At 36.0% G+C, this 21870-nt stretch overlaps 1 protein-coding gene across 1 annotated transcript; it reads right to left on the bottom strand.

Moving 5' to 3' along the window:
• Window positions 1–1204: 1204 nt before the first annotated feature.
• Window positions 1205–15425, bottom strand: LOC140165369 (ornithine decarboxylase-like). Its single transcript, XM_072188690.1, has 4 exons — window positions 15276–15425; window positions 7128–7224; window positions 1979–2055; window positions 1205–1384 (listed from the first exon to the last, which is right to left on the bottom strand). The coding sequence occupies exons 1-4, from the start codon at window positions 15399–15401 to the stop codon at window positions 1205–1207; spliced, it is 480 nt and encodes a 159-aa protein (XP_072044791.1). The 5' UTR covers window positions 15402–15425.
• Between the last annotated feature and the right edge of the window lie 6445 nt (window positions 15426–21870).

Genomic DNA, 21870 nt, shown 5'->3' with positions numbered 1-21870 from the left:
TTCCCAGCAGTTAGGCATTACAATGAATATTATTTTTGCAAATACACTTCTGACCTTCAACACAGTCATGTCTTCCGAATTTATTCCTTTCTCTGCTGACCAGAACTGATTTTCGTTAATTAATGTTTTTTATCAGAGATAGTCACCACAAAGATACTGAGCTTCTAATATCTTTGGTCACAATCAGTTAGCAGTCGATTCAAGCACATAAAGTCATAAACCAATTAGTGATTTCATGATTGGTCAGTGGTTGTGTTGGTCAACTATAATTAATTGGTGTTGGTTTAAGGATTAGGTGCACCGCGTGCAATCACTATGGACCACAATGGCCTCATCCAGTGGCATATTATCAATAACCTCAATTAAACAATCATAGTGCAAAATTTGACCTTAAGTTGCAAAGTATGAGTTTTTGTACTCACATTTTCAAAGGTCATTCAATGAATGCACACATGTATTGGGGTTAAAGAACTGTACCCTGATAGATGAGCATGTTGTAGATTCTTCACACTGTAAACAACTAGTTCATGTGCAAACATGTTCAAAACATACAAAATTAGAATGGTCAAATGTCACCGTCTATCGGGTTCTAAGAGGCGGTAAACTGGTTTAAACCATACAAAGGTCACGGGTTATTTGGTGTTTTTATAAGTCCATTAATTTTGTATTTTAAACAAAGAATATACACACATCATTTTATCCCGTGCATATCAGAAAACAATAATAAAATAAAATCCTAGCATATTGTGGTTTTATTTCTGAGCTGGGCATAATTTTAGCAAAACAATTAAGGAGTAAATCTAGCAAGAGTGAAATTAGAAGCTATTCACAAAGTACATGCCTATATGTGGCCCCTCCGTAGAGGGCGCCACAAGGCGCCACAAAAACAATACCTTTATTCTCTAAGTTTAACCAAATAGACAATTTTGCTGAACAGTCTGGTGTTGTTTAATGCCTTTGCATTCAAATGTACAGGAAGACCTGTGTCGAAAGTTACCTCCATGCTCCAGATGTCCTATCTACACGCTGTTATGACAGCGCGGAGATGATCACGTGCGTGCGTATTTATAAAAGATGTATTTATGATTATAGTCGAAGCCTGATTAAATTGCACTTAATAGTCACTAAATTTAATCAAACGGCAAGGCACAACACGACATACAATATCAAACATAATCGACATTGAATTTTGTAAAAAGTAAACCTACTCAGCTTCCGGATGGATCTTCTTGACTTTGTCCAATTCCTCCTCGCAGTCGAACGTCATCATTTTGACGCCATGATCCCTGGCATATTCGAGATGAGAGCATTGCTTCCATGTGTTAGCATTAATGATGCGTTCAGGATGTACGCCGATTGTTTCTCGCAGCAACTTTAACTCACCCTTCATAATAACAATGATAGAGGTATATATCCGATGTTAGTGGAGGAAGGCGGGTGGGATGGAAGGAGCCATATTTTTAACAGTGTACTTTAACACACCACAGCGCGTGCGTGTCGACGCGATACTCGTACTCGCTATGCGAACCAATCGGAGATGTATAGCAACAACGGGACTGATCGATTCTAAGCCCTAGGTAATTCCTTGTAAAATGTTGGGTTTAATTTGATTAAAATTTGGTATACTTATGATTATTATGTTTAGTTGAATTGAAGTGTTTAAGAATGAGAATAAAGGTATTGTTTTTAGCGCGAGACATCATTATTTTTGGTGTAAAACAACGAGGCGATGATGTCGCCAGTGTATATGAGACGATAGATACACGACAGCGGCTAAAACAATTATTTCATTCTTTAAGTGAAATTAGTCAAGGAAGCCAATAATCGTATTTATATTACCATAGGTCTTGTGACTCTTGAGTTATGGCCAAAAATATACCAGAACGAAACTGTTGGGTGTTTCGTAGATTTATAAATTTAATAGGAAAATATTGCATGGTGATTTAAACTGTTATTTTATATAAAAAATGTTTTTTACCTTACTAGCGCAGTCGAAGCCACAATTCAACGCATACAGCAAGCGCAGAACATTCACATCCGGGTTACATTTTACAGCTTAAATATAGAATAAAATAATCACATATAATCATAAGAATAATAATGGTGATGATATAATTCAATTCAATAATAATAATAATAATAATAATAATAATAATAATAATAATAATAATGATAATAATAATAATAATAATAATAATAATAATAATGATAATAATAATAATAATAATAATAACAATAATAACACTAATAACTATAATAATAATAATAATAATAATAATAATAATAAGCATAATAATAATAATAATAATAATAATAATAATAATAATAATAATCCCTTGTCGAAATTTGATAGAGATTTGATACATATCAAAACTCTATCAAACGGAATTCCACAGAATTGGGACATCATTTGATAGACTGTTTGATAGAGTATTTGATAGGTATTTGATAGGATCTATCAAAACTCTAGCAAAAAAAACAAGTTAAGTCCATATTTAATAGAGATTTGATATAAATCTATCAAACTCTATCAAATGTGTCCAAATTTGATAGAATTTGATAGAATATAATAAATAGATGCATGTGATTTTCAGCTGATCTCTATCAAAAGTCTATGAAATGTTTAGGTGGATGGTCACACTCCTATCAAAACCATATCAAATATAATATATTTCTGTCATGCATCTCTTGTTAGCTGACTATATCGGACCTCTCTACTATCAAAAGTCTATCAAACACTCCCACTCTTGTATATATCAAAAGTATATCAAAATTTTAGCTGGCTGACGAACCTCTCACCTATCAAAAGTCTATCAAACACCTCCACTGGATAACGATCCTCTCCCCTATCAAAAGTCTATCAAACACTTGCAATCTTCTATATCAAAAGTCTATCAATTTTTTAGCTGGCTGACGAACCTCTCACCTATCAAAAGTCTATCAAACACCTCCACTGGATAACGATCCTCTCCCCTATCAAAAGTCTATCAAAAACCTGCAATCTTCTATATATCAAAAGTCTATCAAATTTTAGCTGGCTGACGAACCTCTCACCTATCAAAAGTCTATCAAACACCTCCACTGGATAACGATCCTCTCCCCTATCAAAAGTCTATCAAACACTTGCAATCTTCTATATATCAAAAGTCTATCAAATTTTTAGCTGGCTGACGAACCTCTCACCTATCAAAAGTCTATCAAACACCTCCACTGCATAACGATCCTCTGCCCTATCAAAAGTCTATCAAACACTTGCAATCTTCTATATATCAAAAGTCTATCAAACACCTCCACTGGATAACAATCCTCTACCCTATCAAAAGTCCATCAAACACCTCCACTGGATAACGATCCTCTCCCCTATCAAAAGTCTATCAAACACTTCCAATCTTCTATATCAAAAGTCTATCAAATTTTTAGCTGGCTGACGAACCTCTCACCTATCAAAGTCTATCAAACACCTCCACTGGATAACGATCCTCTCCCTATCAAAAGTCTATCAAACACTTGCTATCTTCAATATATCAAAAGTCTATCAATTTTTTATAGCTGCAGGCTATCGAACCCGAGTGCACACTAGCTAGCTATATCAAAAGCCTGTCAAACATTTCCAATCTTCTATATCAAAAATGTATCAAATTTTTAGCTGGCTATCGAGCCTCGCCTGTATCATAGAAAAAAAAAATTGGGGGGCATGCATTCGGGTTTTGCTTGAAATGCATCCAAAACTTCAGTTGGGCGATATAGGCTTGCTATATAGACACGCTTTATTGCTCGACGCATGCACTGCGTACAGGTAACAATGCCAAAGCGTATTATCACGCAGGCTGTTTCCGCGCACGGTCTGCAAGGACCCAAATACCCCAAATTTCTCCCCATGGCTAACGACGCCATTGTACGTGGCAATCTCCCCTTTCCTTTTCTATGGAATTAGTCTATATCTGATGTGTCAACAGTCTAAAATTTAATGTAAATTATTTTAATGTTAATTTGGCTGCATGGCTCGTACAGATTGTCATTGCATTGGAATCTTTAATATTAGCTTATAAATGTGCTCTTTAGAGGTAAACCAGACCAACCCACAGATCACATGTTACTTAATATACTAGTAGTCATGTGTGTGTTAAGTCATCAAAGCATAAACAAATTGAGTAACAAGTAGGCCTGTGGATTGGCCAGCTTTACCTCTAAAGCGGGCCAACCCATTGGTCTAATTCAGTCATGTTGTTGTGGGGTTATACTCATCATATTACCCTTATGAAAATAGCAAGCATTTTGGAAGCTTAAAAATGGTAGTTTTTCGTGGGTAAAAAAAAGGGTAGCAAAATTGCAATTGCTAATACGCGGAAATGAAATTTAGGGTATGAAATTTGATGCAATATAAAATCAAAATTCGCACGTTTTCAGCTCATTTGCTTCCGACAAGTGTTTACATGAAGGAATCAAAAAATCTCAATATTTTATTTCATAGGTGAAGTTTTGGCACGAATTTGAACAACGTCCGGTTTCAAAAATTGAGTGATTTTTTAGGATTAAATTTGCACCTTTTTTCTTTGCGGCAAAATAGCAAAAAAAGTAGATGGTCATCAATATATTCTGTTAAAAGAATAATATTCTACACGTGATAAGCTTTAATTTGATACCAAACTTTTTATCTATAGTACGTTTTTGCAGTGACAAAACGCCATCCAAACGTGTGTATTTTCCTGTGTATTTCAATGGCGCAATCAATGGTGGTGCGCTCTCACAGACGGCATAGGAAGCGCAACATGTGACATACGAGGCTGGCGAAGATACAGGGCTGACAGCCCCATTCAAAATACACGGTTAGCAATTACAAATGGAAAATTAACATACTTGCAGTGTGGTACACTGTCGTACCCCGACGGTTTTAGAGTAAAATAATTTTGCTTTGACACCACATAACAAATTTAGAATTGTTTGTAAAGATTTCATGATTATGTGTTAATCCAATGGCGACCTCAAAATTGGCGATATCGCTTCCATCACCGCCTGCGCTCTCACAATTAGCGCATCTTTCACAAGCATTAGCAAGCTTGAAATACGCATGTGCAATCTTTCAATACGTATGCCAAGTGATGTGCGCATGGTGCGATATAGACATCTGTTCCAATTTGCAATTGCAAACTCATGATCATGAACTGTGCAATGTGCATTTTGTGACTATGGTATGTACATGTAGTAGGCCTATATGTACCAAATTAATGTGTACCGTATCATGCAAACAATTTTTAGTATGAACTACGATATTCAGATATAGTAGGTAAGCTTATCAATTTTATTTTAAAAATTAAATCAAAATGTCGACTGTATATAGCCTACTTACAGTTTAGTACACACCCCAGGTACACATACCTCGAGCTGCCAATAAAATTCCTTTTCTGTAACACAACATTTGCCCCCAAATTTTGAAAAAAACTGCAACACCAACTGTCATGACCGTTTGAAATGTGAAAGCTGCCATGGTATTGATGGTTGCAGGTCCCTCTTTTCTAGGAGCACCATGCAGTCATATTTGATAGGAATTTGATAGTGTCTAAAAAGTATAAAATCAGCTAAGTCATATTTGATAGGAATTTGATAGTGTCTAAAGTCTAAAATCAGCAAAGTCATATTTGATAGACATTTGATAGAATTATTTTTGATTAAGTCATATTTGATAGGAATTTGATAGTGTCTAAAAAGTCTAAAATCAGCCAAGTCATATTTGATAGACATTTGATAGAATTATTTTTGATCAAGTCATATTTGATAGGAATTTGATAGTGTCTAAAAAGTCTAAAGTCATATTTGATAGACATTTGATAGAATTATTTTGGATTGAGTCATATTTGATAGGATTTTGATAGATTATTTTTTGATTAAGTCATATTTGATAGGAATTTGATAGGAAAAACAAATTTGATAGAGATTTGATACTATCAAATCTATATCAAAATATGATTTGATAGGGTTTTGATACATCAAAACCCTATCAAATGCTCATTTAATAGACATTTGATATACATTTGATATATATTTGATAGTCAAATTTCTGCAAGGGATAATACAGACTTGACATTTAATATGGAATTTTTTTTTTGCAGAATTCCAAGACTGGTCTGGAATGGGTCTGCAAAAACCGCACAAGGTAAATATTAGTTAGTGTGTGTCGGGAGATGGTGTAAAGTAATTGTTTGACAGAAAGTGGGCTTTCCATTAGTTTACATTATGGCGCTCAGAATGTAGTGAATTAGCCTAAAATGGCGGATTAAGGCGACTGAATTCGATTTTTGTGAGGTTTAAAATGTCTGAATTTGAGCAACATTATTCTGATATTATCAAATTTATTGAGGTTTGAGGTGATTTTGCTGAACCTAAATATCAATAATTGTTCGTCAGAACTGAAATGCACTCGCAATCTACCAGTTTTGAAAGTGGGAGGAGCTTTACAAAATATGGCTCTGAAAAGTGGTACGCACTCAGAAAGTTTGAATGGTCCCCTGGGGCCAGATGTAATACACTTACTGTATACAAAGAAATAGCATGAGTTCATTGGACAACCAAGAATCCGCGCAGTTGCTTTGTACCGTAAGTTTATAACATTTGACCTCAGGGGGGCCATTCAAACTTTTTGAGTACATACCACTTTTAAAAGCCATATTTATAGCTCCTCCCATGTTCAAAATATTGATACATTGCAAGTGTATTTCAGATGTGATGAATGCCAATTGCTTACGAAGTTTAAGAAATATCACCTCAAACCCCTTTATATTTGATAATAACAGAACAATGTTGCATGAAGTCAGAAATTGTGTCCCCTACAAAGCTCAAATTCATCCTCCCTTAATCCGCCATTTTAGGCAAATTTGCTAAATTGTGAGCATCATAATGTAAACTCATGAAAAGCTCATTTTCTATCAAACAATTATTTTACATCATCTCCCGACACACCCAAATTAATATCTAGCCCGTGCGGTTTATGCAGACCCCTTCCAGACCAGTCTTGGAATTTTGCGAAAAAATATTCCATACTAAATGTCAAGTCTGTAATAATCCTTATTGACGTGTATCTTTGCTTACAAAATGCTTTCGTTACACTTTGCGTTGTTATTAGCCATACTAACCATAAAATGGTGTAACTCTTGGCATAGCATTTCTCCATTTCACATATTTTAGGAAAACGTCTCCAATATCGAATAACATAAAACCGTCATCCAGGTCCTAAATATGCAATTATAAATTTTTTTAAAAGTTGTTAAAGTATTGAAAGACAACAAACAAGACTAGATATATTGCAGCGTTATAAGACTACGAAGTCTAGCCGTGACCTTGAAATGACCTCTGATGACCTTGAAAATTGTCAACATCGTGATAAATGTCAGTACTAAGTTTAAAAATTATATATCCAATAAGCTACAACCTTGGCGGAAATTCGTTGCCACACCTGCACGTTCTGGTGTTAAAAGCACGCAATCGGAGCCAAATATGTGATAGTTCCGTATTATTTTGTATAACAGTTGCAAATGTACATGCAGCTTATACTCGCCCCTTCCCCACCCCCCATTTTTCAATGTTGGGAGACTGTAATGAAGAAATGATGACGATTTTGTCCAAATCAACATTGCAATAGGGGAGCGGGGCAGGATGTTGGCCAATTAACGCTCAGGTGTGGCAACATTTTTCGCCAAGGTTGTAGTTTGACCTTTGAATGACCTCTGATGGCCTTGAAATGACCTTCATCATGCTTTGAATCATATCACATCACATATACTAATTTTCATTCAAATTGGACAAACTTTTTACCCTTTTTGACCTTTGGTTGACCTCTGGTGACCTCCATCATATTTGGAATCATATCAGGATCACATAAATTATATTATACTAATTTTCATTGAAATTGGACAAACTTTCAAATTTTACCCCTTTTGACCCCAAAACAGACCCCTCCTCGATGTTTAAGCCAAGTCTGATTACAATCATGTACATATACTGCTAAAGCCCTTTTGGCATTATTCTGATGGTCAAAACACTTAATATGAAGCAAATAGTGAATTTTAAAGTAATTTTCAGTAATCAATCCTATTTGACCCTTGCATGACCTAGAAATCCAAAGCTGTATTGACCCTATAGACATCAACTTGTGCCGATGCATATGTGTCAGTCGTATCTCTGTACCATGTAATCTGTAGGAAAAGAAGCATTTTGAAGATATTTGGTTATGTGCCGGAAATACTCTCTTAATGACCTTTGACCCCAAATCTGTGATTACCCCATAGGCCCCAACTACAGCCAATGCTGATGGCCAAGTGTCATTACTGTAGCATGTCAAATGTAAAGGCTGGGGTAGTGGGCATTTTGCCCAAGTTTGATATAAAATTGATCGGTTGAGCCCATATATATTGGTCAAGCTATGAGTTTTAAAATATTGGACGAGACGTAGTCGAGTCCAATATTTTACAACTCATAGCGAGACCAATAAATATTGGGCGTAAAGCATCATTTTATCATTATTATGTTTTGGATCCAATATTATCACAACTTGGATCCATCAAAACATAATAATGGTTATAATCGGTCAAATAATGAAGTAGCTAGAGCAAATTATATCAAGGTTGACAGAAGAAAGAAAGAAGAAGAAACTGCCCAAATGCAAAAGTCCAGCCGTCGCCCGGCTGGACTAACTACATATACTGCAGGCTTAAAGGCTACGAAGTCCAGCCGTGACCTTGAAGTGGCCTCTAATGACCTTGAAAAGATTTGGAACACAATTGCCTTTTCGCGAAAAATGTAGCGATTAAGTTTAATAACAATCTAGCTAATAAAATATTTTGCCCTTTGTTGACCTCTGATGATCTTGAAATGACCTCCATTTTATTTTTAATCATATCAATATTATATACATATTTTAAGAAGAAGAAGAAGAAGAAGAAGAAGAAGAAGAAGAAACTGCTGGGATACAAGAGTCCAGCCGTTATTCGGCTGGATTAAGAAGAAGAAATAACCGAAATACAAGAGTCTAGAGGCTAGACTAAATATTGCTTTAGTCAGTGGCGTAGCGTGGGTCATCACATTAGGGGGGGGGGGGGGGGGGGGCACCGACCATGATTGGGGGCACCGGGTCTGATTGGGGGGCACAAGCCGTTTTTCGGCAATTTTCCTATGGGATTAAAAAAAATATCAGATCGATTGGGGGCACGTGCCCCCGTGGCCCTATGACGCTACGCCACTTGCTTTAGTCATAATTTATAGGAAAGTTAATATGCGTAGCATGTTGCAGTCGCATCTCATCCAAGAGAGCACAAGAGGTAAGACGCACCTCTATGGTTAAAATTCAATTTAGTTTCTGTTCTTCATAATAGGGGCTGTTCAACATGTTCAATAATTATGACTCCCGGGGGGATAAAATTTAGAAACGGCCCGCCAAAAATCGTTTCACCCTCTAGGCCCGCCAAACAATCTTTACACCCCCTTGCACATGCCAACTTTTTGGGATCCCAATTTTGAAACATAAAATGGTGTAGATATATATTGCGAGGGAAGCGAGCAGGAAAATGTGCATATTTAAGCGTTTCCTTACTGTTTTCCTAAGCCTTTTACAGCGTTTTGTTAAAAAGATGCCCCATGAATGTGTGCCAAAAATCGCTTGGCCCCCCTCTCGGATTGCCAAATATTGCCCCCCCCTTTGGCTGGCCAAAATTTCTTACCCCCCCACAATTTTACACTCCCCAGGGCTCATAATTATTGCACAGTCCCTTAGGAAAGACAAAGCATTTGCTTTCATGAGAATTTACAATAACACATAATTCAGCAGCTGTTCAATCACCGGGAGCTATACCGGGCCATCACTCATATTTCGCCATGGTAACTATTACGTGTTCCTATGGTTACCATGCATTTGATATGTTAATGAAACTATGTTAATGAAAATGTTATGTTATCTGATACTTTCATTACTGTGCATGTGAACTATCATAGTGCACATAGGCAAATTTATTCGCTTTATATTTGGATACTTTCAGCAGCTGCATGAGCCGGTGCCATCACTCATTAATGTCCATAATTGAAACTGTTTACTTGTTCCATAAGCATTTATAACGTTACTGAACTTGAAGTGCAACATTAAACTGATCTTGTTTGAATACAATGTTACATCCAGCAGCTTCTAACAAGAATCGTGACAATGATTTCAATTTTGAAATGTGTATACAGGGTATCCCAGAATATAGTACCGGCCAATACCCATTATTTTCACATTTTTTTGGAAACCGTGAATACCATTCTATTGGTCATATTATTGTAGATAGAACTTGTTGAAATTGCACAATATCTTTCAAAAGCTCATGTTTTCCATGTTTGGCCGACACCATCTCTATTTTTCTGTACACCCACTAACTAATTTCAGTAAAAAATGATTTTATGTAGGTATTTTCATTTTGTAATCGTGTTTTTTTAACGGCCGCTATTAGAATGTCGATATCTATGTGATGTTTCCAAAGTAATTATTGGGTGGAATAATGAGGGTTTACTCCAATTGAGTGACCTAATGTTATCCATTTTTTATGGCGGAAGTTTTGAATATAATTATTATGGTGTGCGGTTCATCATTTGTAATACTGGTAAATAGATCGGATTGTGCTGTAGAAAAAAATGCTTTTTCCTTTTACCTTGCCGTAGAGTGTATTTATGTCCAAAAGCATATTGGCACACCCGCAGCCACGTGGATGTGCATGAAGACGAGTTATATCCATTGTTATGTATTACTTGGGTAAAAAATGTCAACGGAACACACACAAATGCATTTTTAACCCCCAATATCTGAACTCATAATGAAAATTTTGGTTACAGTCATATCCAACATTACATCTATGCCAAATTTGGTGCTTTTACTATTAACGTGCACGATTTGTCCAGTATATTGCATCATATGGCTGGATTATCGTGGTGATAAAACGTTATGGGTCCTTATTACTGTAAATAAAACAAAAGCACGAGCTTAGGGCGCTACCTTAAGGGCGTACTACACCCATATATTGGTTTGATTGGTCTAAATAAATATTTTTTTCATTTATAGCTAGGCGATATATGCACGGATCATGTGAAATAAAAAAAAAATATGAAAAAAAAGAAGAAAAAGTGCTTTTAAACAATTGTAGTAAGTCATTTTAGCCCTATATATATTTTGTTTACTGTATCCTAGTTACTCAGATGCGTGTTTCATAACAAACCATGATTTATTCTATTCAACATGTTCAAGTAGGGTACATGAATAGAATACATTAAATCCTTTGTTATACTCTCTATAGAAAATCTAGTGGTGCATGCAAAATATATAAACACTTACACAATAGATGCATAGTCATTAGTCAATAATACTATAATGTGTTGTTAGGAGAAGAAAAGGCTACTAGGTCACCGTATGTCAGGTTATAGGTCAATTGGTTCAGGTCAAATTTAAGCATCCATTTTGAATACACATGTGAGAGTTTGTGATATCATAATGAGGAATAATTTTGATATTCTGTCTTTAACTGGATATATATCGAGAAGTGCAAGGTGGATATACTAATATACCTTGGGATGGTGAGTACAATTTTGAATGCCTAGTTGAGATGGATTTCACAAATAAATATAAAATAGTTACCAAAATCACAAAAGTTACGCTTACGGAAAACTACCCAATATGGTGGTATAGGTGACAAGAAATACAATTTTTTTCAACATTGCTGTAGTATGGTTGTGGTAACCTGTTACCTGTGGCTTAATTAAGTTTCAGTGAAATAATGTCGCAAGTTAAAAATACAAAATATAGCTCAACATTGAAAATAGAAGCATTTTAACCGGTTCGTTTTTGATAGTTGTGGAGCACCAAGTTCATGAAGTCATAAAAGAAATCAGGAACCACTTATTCCCATTTTACATATCAACTTTATTTGAAATTATTTCCCTAACGTGTTAGCAACATATATATATTAACGAAATCCGTTGATAGTAAGCTTTCCAAAATGAAGTGAATTTAAATCATCAGTGATGTACCTCCTTTTGGCTTCTATCTTCAAAAGCATGTAAGCTACGTTGATACCGATGCCACCAATAACACGAGAAGATTTGCCCCTTCATTTTGCATACCACTTTGTCCAATTTTTTTTTTGTAATTTCTTCACAAAATGCAAAAAATGCACAAAAAATCAATGGGTGTAGTATTTTAAGGGGCGCCAAATTGACCAATTCAGCATCAATTCTGCGCCCTCCAAGTGATGAATGTCAAAATTTTTGCTTCGCGCGCATTCAACACATCAAGTAGTCATTTGAAATATCAATTTAAGACCGTAAGACCGTAATTCAACTTCATTATAACCAAAATGAACTAGTGGTATTTGTGCGAACATTCTATTGCTCCGCGAGCAATTGTTTGATGAATTGGGGGGGGGGGGACATTATGTATCCTTAGCCCCGGGCGCCACAACCCCTAGCTACGCCACCGGCCCGAAGTCCTCGTTGTTTCGATGTATTGTTCAGTTGAAGTCCTCGGAAGTAATGAAAGGCAAACGCACCCCAATAATGTGCAAGCGGGAACATTATTATGAGATTTATGGTTCATCGAACTTCTATTCAGCATGTTTAGTAAGATATCTAATTATACATTTGAAAGAAAATTGTGCATGACCCATGTGTCAATAACGTTCCTAGTTCGCTTGCATTCAAACGGGACGAAGTAAATTAGGTAGAACGACATAAAACATGTAAAATGAAAGTAAATTTACCTTTGTCATAACAAAAAGGTATATAATGATTAAAATCATTCTTATTTGCTTCCTTGGTGTCTTTTTTCAAAATTATTCATCCTCCATTAGGCCTACCTATCCAGAATATAGACCTTAAAATGAGACAGATATCCAACTAGTAAAGTACGGTATCGTGTAACTGTTGCAAGAGAAATCAATGCTTGTGAAGTTTGCTTGCATACCGTATTAATTCTTATGAGCTAGAGCAGCGGCGTTGCCAGTGCTCCTGCTAAATCACAGGGCGTCGGTACACGTCGGTCCGTGGTGAAAAAAATGGTGTCAACAATTCAAAATTTCGTGTGTACCAGCCTGTTATCCAGGGTAAAGAACCATGCAACATCTTGCCCAAATCTGCGATGTGATTCTTTTTTTCTTTTTTTTTGCCTGTTTACTTTCAAAATTAACCAAATTTACCCAATTGAAGGATATTGGTATCCCGGGAATGGTACATAAATGTTCAATGTGCGCCGAAAAATGTCTGGAATTTTTATTATTCTCATTTGGAGTTAAGTATGTTAAATAAAACAAATTAGTTGGGGAAGTGGGATATTGCAAAATCGGTTTGCGAACTCGCTCTCACATCGGTTTGCGAGCTCGCCCAATGACGTAACCGGGACAAATGCGCAGATTGCATTTTTGTTCACGCCAGTGAACGTTGATACAACTTGCCACATCTCATGCACAGTTTATCCCTTACATACTCTGTGCCTTGAATAGCTATTGTAACCCACCAACCCTGTGGTTAAGAGGCTAGGAAGTAATTCCTGATATCTCATACCCTCGTTTGTATGCCTTTATCTAATCCTGCTACCCATAACAAGGACAATTTAGCACATTTAATCTTGAGTGAGACTGCCCAGTGTAAGAATTTTTTAGTCTTTTTTATTGTTCACGGAGTGAACATTTCCCACACTTGAAGCCACATGTCATAATGCACAGTTTATCCCTTACATACACTGTGTCTTGAATAACTATTGTAGCCCATCAACCCTGTGATTAAGAGGCTAGGAAATAATTCCTAATGTCTCATACCCAGGTTTGAATCCTTTTATCTAATCCTGCCCACATGACAAGGACTTTTTAGCACATCTTATCTTGTATTGAGACAATGGCAGCCAGGACTATGTTTTTGCCTTTTTTCTATTAAAGCATGTTTACTATTGGATTGAGCCATCACATGATTATAATAGGCTTTACTGATTGGTGGGTAAGGTCAATGCTATTGTTTATTTTGTGATAAGGCTGTGCACATTACCTGCATATATGAAAAATACACTGCATATTTTGATACAGGCGATTTACTCAATTACTTCCAACTGACGAAATTTAGTTCCTGTTATCTACCCAGTAATGTTTGCTTATCTTAATTGGAACCCTTATATTGGGCCAAGGTTATTATCAGCATAGTATAATTGAATTTCAAAAGGCCTATGATAGTGTATTGGTTTGAAAGTTTGTATTTCATTGAGTCGTTTCTTGCTGTAGAGTCAGGAGTCAGGATGTAGGCATCATTTATGCCTCAAATCACTAATTTATTGTAAGATCAGTGCAGAGTAGGTTTGATATGAAAATGGAAAGTTGGAACAAATTACTATACACCTGATCCGTGAACTGTGCCTTTTTGAAAGACTCTTCTTGTTGCTGGTAATACATAACTGATTGGTTAATAAAAATTAGGCAGGTCACTATGGTCAGTATAAATGTGATTAGGCATATCATCTGCATAGAAACCTATTCAGCAAGCTGCAATAGGCGATTTACTTCAGAAATAACTAGAGTGCGCAAAATTTAGTCCATTCTCTATAGTTAATTGAATGTTTATTGACTCTTGTAATAACCAAGCAATGTGTGTGTAAACATATCCATTGTATAATATATTTTCTGTTACAAAATAATAATTGGTGTTCATAAACCTGGAATAATGAGACAAATATTCCTGACAAAAGTTAGCAAGACCAAAATGTATTGTAATGTGTTTACTTTTGTGATAAGGCATCTAGCTTATGTATAGAAAACTATTCAACAAAATAATTTGACCCTGGAATTTGACATGCAGTGTTCATGAAACACATTAGGCGATTTGCTTCCAAATAAAACTTCTTTTAAAAAGGAATGGAGCGTCCAACTGGAAATAGCATCTGATGGGCTGATACTGCAGACATGTTGATGTAATTTTCATCGTAATAATAGCTACATTTATTTCCTGTAGGTGGCTTAAAAACCTAAATGCAAAATGAGGTTTTTTTGAAAATTATTTTCCATAGTCAAGATGCAAGTATCATTATTGCCTCAAATCGCTTATTTATTGTCAAATCAGTGCACAGCAGGTTAGTATTATGAATATTAAAAGTTAAACCAAAGTAGCTCAAAGTACTATACACATGATCCGTGAACTTTGTCTTTTTAAAGACGCATTCTTGTTAATGCTAATTAATATTAAACTCGACGGTGCTCCACTTATCAACATGATCAAAGTAAAACATATCATACCTCACGCTTCCTCTGCTCATGTATTTGTTTCTGTATAACTGTCCTTTTAGTGACTCTTCTTGCATACACAGATTCGTCTTTCCATCTGGTGTCAGCTGAGACGGACATTCTCCACATCCCATTCATCTTATTTATAAGTCGTGTCCAGACGGAGGCTGAAATTATAAGGCGTCGGGAAATTCGGTAAGTAATTCGGGGACCGTGAACACAGTAGGGGGTGTCGTCACCTTAGACAATACTTAGTGTCGTTGAGGGTACATAGTCTATGGTCGTTCTTGGTGTGCAGAATTGTAAGGACATGACTTGCCCATCGCATCACTTTGAGGAAACTGCCCGTCAAAAATGACGGGTAGACAGGGGGCTAGCTAAGATACTGACGTAAGTCTTGTGACACGACGAAGACCGATAAATCAGTCAATAGAAGTAAAGTACTGATTTGTCTTCGTTGGTTAAATATCGACGTGCAGAAGGAGTGGTGCGGAAGTTAGGGTTTGAAAGAGAAATCAGTGGGTGGAATTTAGAGATGGTTGAACCCATGACCTCCGCTGTATTGCTAGACAAGTATTTTGCCAAGTCTGATATTTCAGGGACATGTAGTTGGAAGAACTTGTACTGACCGACTTGCAGAAAGGGTAGCTATCTTTAATAATTATGATATCTGTATTTTAAATCTCGGTATAGATCTTACTTCCCTTATTGTTGTTGACAATGTCATGAATGTGGTCGATTATTATTTTGATGGTACAAACTACATCAAAATTGATTGGAACTGACAACTTGTACTGAGTTACGTCTTTCTGCGTAAACTGAAATTAGAATCTCTGAGATACGGCTTCTAACTTTCAATATTGTCAATGGTAGAATGTGTTATTATACAGGGTGTCTCAATAAAAATAGGCCCTGTGGATTAGGTGACGTAACTTAAAATGTCGGCAGTAAAGTCAAAACTTTTTTGTAGATTCAAAAACCATGACATTTCGTCTCTAAGATGGAACACAATTCATCAAAATCTGTTCAGGCATCACTGAGATAATTGGGATTGTACGAATAGACCCATTTTGGGCCGTTCCAATGGGGTACTACACATAATGCTCTGCATTGTAGTTTAGAATGGAAGAAAGAAAGAAAGTTTACTCTCAGTCTTGCTGGGTATGAGTTGAAAACATCAACCAACCAATCAATTAATCTCTCAAAGAATGTTTTCACATCTTTCTCTTTGGGTTAAGAATATATGAAAATATAATCCTTATAAAAATATAGTTCCTACATCTGTCAAGCAACCAAAGGTCCATGGAGTCAGTAAAGTTTCATAATGTACACATGCGTGACCCAGGAAAAAAATTCTTTTTTTCAGAGAAACTTGCGAATTGCGATCTGCTGTAGTTGATGTGTTAACATAGCTTTACATGGTTTAGGAGTCATTTATTAATCTACTAATTCGCAAAACGTATTTCTTCGACTGATTTGCACCAGGACCATCACTCAAACATTATAAATATTAGAAAATGATAAAGAAATTATAATAAAGAGTGTATTCTTTTTAAATCTTGTATTTGTGCTATACCTTTCAGATAAAAATCCTGCTTATTATAATCAAAATTCCTATATATGGATATGAAAATAGGCTATGAAAATCACTAGTCGCGCATCAACTAGCGTTTTTGGGCCACTAAACGCCATTCGTGATATTTCATTCTTGGGAAAGAACGTGTTTTTGGTCATGCATGTGTATACTATGAAACTTATGACCACTTTGGCCCTCTTGTTGCTTATGAAATGTTTGAACAATATTAAAATATATGTTTTCACATAGGTGTGAAAAACATACTTTTACAGATTAATTGATCAGTGGTTAATTTTTTTACAATTTCATTTCTTTTGTCCATTATATACTGCAATGCAGCACATTAGTGTTTAATGTGTATTGCCCCATTGGAACGGTCCAAAAATGGGTCTATTTGTAAAATCCCAATTATCTCAGTGACGCGTGAACGGATTTTGATGTTTTGTGCATCATTTTAAAGAAGAAACGTCATGGTTTTGAATCTTTAAAAAAGTTTTGATCTTACTGCCGACATTGTAAGTTACGTCCCCCGATCCACAGGGCATATTTTTATTGAGACACCCTGTATATATAATAATCTTTATAATCACCAGAAAAAACAATGACAATTATTCAATAAATTACCTATTATAGTTCTGTATACTTCATTATCAAAGAAGAACTTTAATCATAGGTTAATGAATGCGTCTTACTTGTTGAGAGTGAAATTGTACAAAATAATGCACGCGTACTGAGATGTTGATGCCTCTAATGCACGAGCCCCGAAGGGGGAGTGCATTAGACTCATCAACATCTCAGTACAAGGGCATTATTTTGTACAATTTCTCGAGCATTTATTAACCTATTTCATACATGAGATAAAAAGCCACAAAGTTGCTAATTTTATAACAAAATTGTCACTGAAAAAACTTTCATAAATTGCTGCAAAAGTACCACACATTTAATGTGTAACTTATCAGTCCATGTTTAACACTTTAAATCAAGTTAAGGGGCCTGGCAGTCATTTAGTTCTGCCCAAATTTTTAAAGAGACGTATACTTGTGGAACCGTGTATGTCAACGATACACATACACCGGTCAGACCAGTTAGGACGAGCCAGTAGATGGTTGACGTGGATAAAGTGCTCGGAAAACGAACTCGATCTAAAAATTTAATATACCTATTATGCGTACGTGCAGATCTATCGATCATGTCAATGAAAATGAAACTATATACATGTACCAAACGCGTTGAACCCAGGCACGGCTGCGAAATTTTCAGTTTAAAACTATCTAAGGGACCGATCAATATTTAAAATAGGGAGAATGGTGTTTGATAATATCGTGTTCCCTGACCCTCAGTGGTGTTGCAAGATTTGTTATCTTTTTCAAAGGGGGCCAAAAAAATCTTTAAAAATCCGGCCAGCAGACCAGGGGGCAGCTGGCCCCGGATCCACCACAGCGTTCCTCTCTCACGTTCATTTTATGTTCCAATCCCTGATTTCGCAGCTGTCTTCATTGTGTATCCTCCGTTTTTACTAAAACAAACAATTAAAGAAACGAGTTCCTACCCCTTTTACTATAGGAAAATTATTCACGCGACCCATCTAAATTCCCTCATTTCTTCAGGCAAAGGTTTTGAAGGGACCAGTATTTTGTTTTACTATCGTATACAAATCCTGACAATTTGACAAAAATATTAATGTTCTGACATCCACAAAACTTAGATAAGGCATATGCAGGACTTTTGCACAACCGAATAGACAAAGTTCATGAATCTTTGGCTATTTTTTTCACATAAGAATATCATTACGTATACTTGTTATCAGAACTCGTTCGCAACAGTATTATGTCAAATTATTATATTTATAAAGTAAATGGAACTTATTGACCTGTGCCTATAGGTTGTGAGTCTGAATTTACTCAATGTTTAGCAATTCACCTTTTCGGTAAATCCCATAAGCCTTTGCGAGTACACCTGAGAATTTGTCATTTGACGTGACGCCGACTTGCAGTGCGCAGTAACGATGTGCGCAGATGCGTGACGTTAAATGACGAGGTCTCAGGTGTACTCGCAAAGGGTTATGGGATTTACCGAAAAGGTGAATACCAACTTGGTTGGAACTCTTTCAACGTCAGTTAATGTTATTGCTTTGTGTTACTTATGGTTCAGTGGCTCAGATAACCAACTTTTGAACAAATTAATGAGAAAAGTATTTGACTTGTTGTCATAGGTTTATGTATCACGTTTGAATGTCATCACCAATAAGGGTTACGACCCGTCTAATATTATTGTTAATTAATATAGGCGACATTCGGTACATTCGTATGGAAATCAACACTATTCGGACTATGTTCAAGTCTGGGCTTTGGCACTTTGCACGTTTACAATGAAAAGTAATGCAATTTGCCACTTAAATATACTTTACATGTTCTAGGCCCTATAGTTTTATTGATTTTTTTCCAACTTAAGTCAAAAAAGAAAAGATAGAAAATCACGTACAAAAAGCACAAACATTTATCGTAAGCCATAAGCTTCATAACGAATTAGCGTTGTATTCGTTGTGGTATAATACTAGTGAACTCAGTAAACTCGTCTATCTAATAGTAGTGAACTCAGTAAACTCGTCTATAATTAATCAAAAGAAAAACTCTAACCTTGTGTAGGTCCCGGGGGCACTTCCATGACAGATATGCATCATGTGCCTCGGGATAGACCCCCCTTTTCAAACCGGCTTGTACCCAATGACCCCCTTTTTGTGTTATGGTCCTACCTATTACTCAATGACCCCCTTTAAAAAAATTCATGTACTCAATGACCCCCTTTTTCTATTTCCTGCTATACCCAATGACCCCCCTTTTAATTCCCAAATTTAGGTGGTATTTGTGTTCTCCTCCAGAAATAATGAGATTTTTCACATTTCCAAGGTCAGTGGCCAAGTTGTTTTTACGCAGTTTGGCACTTATTTATGTGTACTTAATGATACTCTTTTGGCAATGCTGTACTCAATGACTCCCATTTTACTTTTTGTTACCCCAATGACCATCCTTTTTCAAAGTTTCATACTGAATGACCCCATTTTTATTCAGGTTGTGTACTGAATGACCCCATATTTTTGTAATTGTACATTTGACCTGAATGCCCCCTACTTTTAACATGGCCGAGGCACATCCCTGCCATTTCAGATAGGGAGTGCCTCCCCCGGGGTGTAGGTACGTTGTTAATATTCATAGTAATTAGCAACCCATTGCCGCTGCGAAATCTAACCCATCTAACTCATTAACGCTATAGCCCTAACACCCATAAATATCACAGAATACCACCGCGAATGCATGAATCCCACGTGATGCGATCACGCAATCACCCCAAGTGCTATATGCTCAGGGAATCGCTGACCGGACCATCACAACATTGTGGCTACCGGTCGGTGATCGTGTTTAAGGTTCGAATCCCAAGGGTACCAAGTGACTACTTTGTTCATCTTCACTCCTTTTTCATTTCTTCTTTAACTTCCGATAGCAAAATGCAGTGTTCAGTGTTAGGGTTAATAATAATAACAAAATTAAATTAATCAAACACACAAATTTGCATTTTACAACCCAATCGTATCTTTTATGCACATAAATTGGGAACAGCTAACTTCATCAACTACTGATGTACTACATACAGTGAATAGTAAGTTAATTTTACTTAATGTTAAAAATAAACCCCATCTCTGAGTAAATATGTCTATACTTATACCGTAAATTTTGTTATGTACTGTAAAGCTATGGTGTAAACTTTTCCATCTACCATCCACAGTATTTAAGCAATACTTTTCAAACAACATTTAAACATGATTGAATAGTTTGTATTTAAATACAAAAATATGAAAATCTAAAATCTAAAATCTGAATATATCAAAAGCAAATAAAAATATATGGAGGAAATGGCCGGAAGGCCAAGCAGGCTTGATATGGTCAACCTCTTGAAAACAAACTTTGAAGCACCAAACGATCACAAGGACCACAGGGCTAGGATACCGACATTTTCACGTATTTATTGTGGGACACATCAGACATGTCAGACATATCGAAGTAAATTGTATAAATCTAATGACAATATACTTTGATATAAAACCTGAAAAAATAGGTCGTTTGGGGGAAAATCTATATCTTTAATATGAAAGGTCATAATTTTCAATTGATCGTCGACTTTTTATCCCAACTATATACACTTAAAGTACATATCAATAGATTTATACAGTTTACTGTTAAATTTTAAAAAAAAATCAGTTTTAATCATTTGCCATAAAAGAAGGACATTCATCATTTTCAAAATGCAATTCAAAATGCAATTTGAATTAAAATTCTACCAGGGTTCGAACCCTCAACCTTTGGATCTATAGTCCAGAGGCTATACTACTATGCTATGAGTCGTTGTGCCAAAAAGGCGCACCCGGTCGTTGAAGCTTTATCATAAAAGATATAACTATTGTTACTTCTGTTGAATATTTGTACACGGATATATATACACCCAATTCTAGTTCGCACATAGATATTGAGACACAATTAGGGTTAACCAAGTGCCGAAGGCACGCGGGTAATGTCTCTTTTATAGTTTTGCCGATTATTGACAACATTCCTCTCAGTATGCTCTTGTGTGCACGTCCCACCATGTTCCTGTAATTGTGTTTCATGTTTAGACTACGGTTTCATGTTTGGACTACATACAGTCCATCCCAATATCATCAGAAAAGTATCTGTTCCTGATATTAGATTAGCCAACAAACTGTGAAAATACTCAAAACAGTAACTATTGAGTCAAAGCTGTAAGCGTATTATGTTATTAATGGAAATATGTTGTGCTAAGCAAATAGCCAGTGTGGCTCCTATGACTATTTGATATTATTCTAATCGCAATATAAAAACTAAAGAAGCAAATAAATTGGCTGGATCATGTTAATAGAATGACGACGACGATACTGATATGATGAAAATATAAGCTGTAAATTATAACGAGGATGTCAACGACGACGATGATGATCTGATAAAAATCCTAAAGTTTCATATA

Source organism: Amphiura filiformis, chromosome 12 (assembly GCF_039555335.1).
Source record: "Amphiura filiformis chromosome 12, Afil_fr2py, whole genome shotgun sequence".
In the NCBI taxonomy this organism is placed as follows: Eukaryota; Metazoa; Echinodermata; class Ophiuroidea; order Amphilepidida; family Amphiuridae; genus Amphiura; species Amphiura filiformis.
The sequence above is the reverse complement of the archived record's forward strand: the minus strand, read 5'-3'. Positions and strand labels throughout refer to the sequence as shown.

Bases quoted from the DNA above. Each gene is read 5' to 3' on its own strand.
- LOC140165369 (XM_072188690.1), bottom strand. From the start codon at position 15,401: ATGAATGGGATGTGGAGAATGTCCGTCTCAGCTGACACCAGATGGAAA. The intron at 7,225-15,275 runs GTATGATATGTT...TTGCATATTTAG, and splicing joins ATGAGCAGAGGAAGCGTGAG to GACCTGGATGACGGTTTTAT. The intron at 1,385-1,978 runs GTAAAAAACATT...GTTATTATGAAG, and splicing joins GCTTCGACTGCGCTAGTAAG to GGTGAGTTAAAGTTGCTGCG.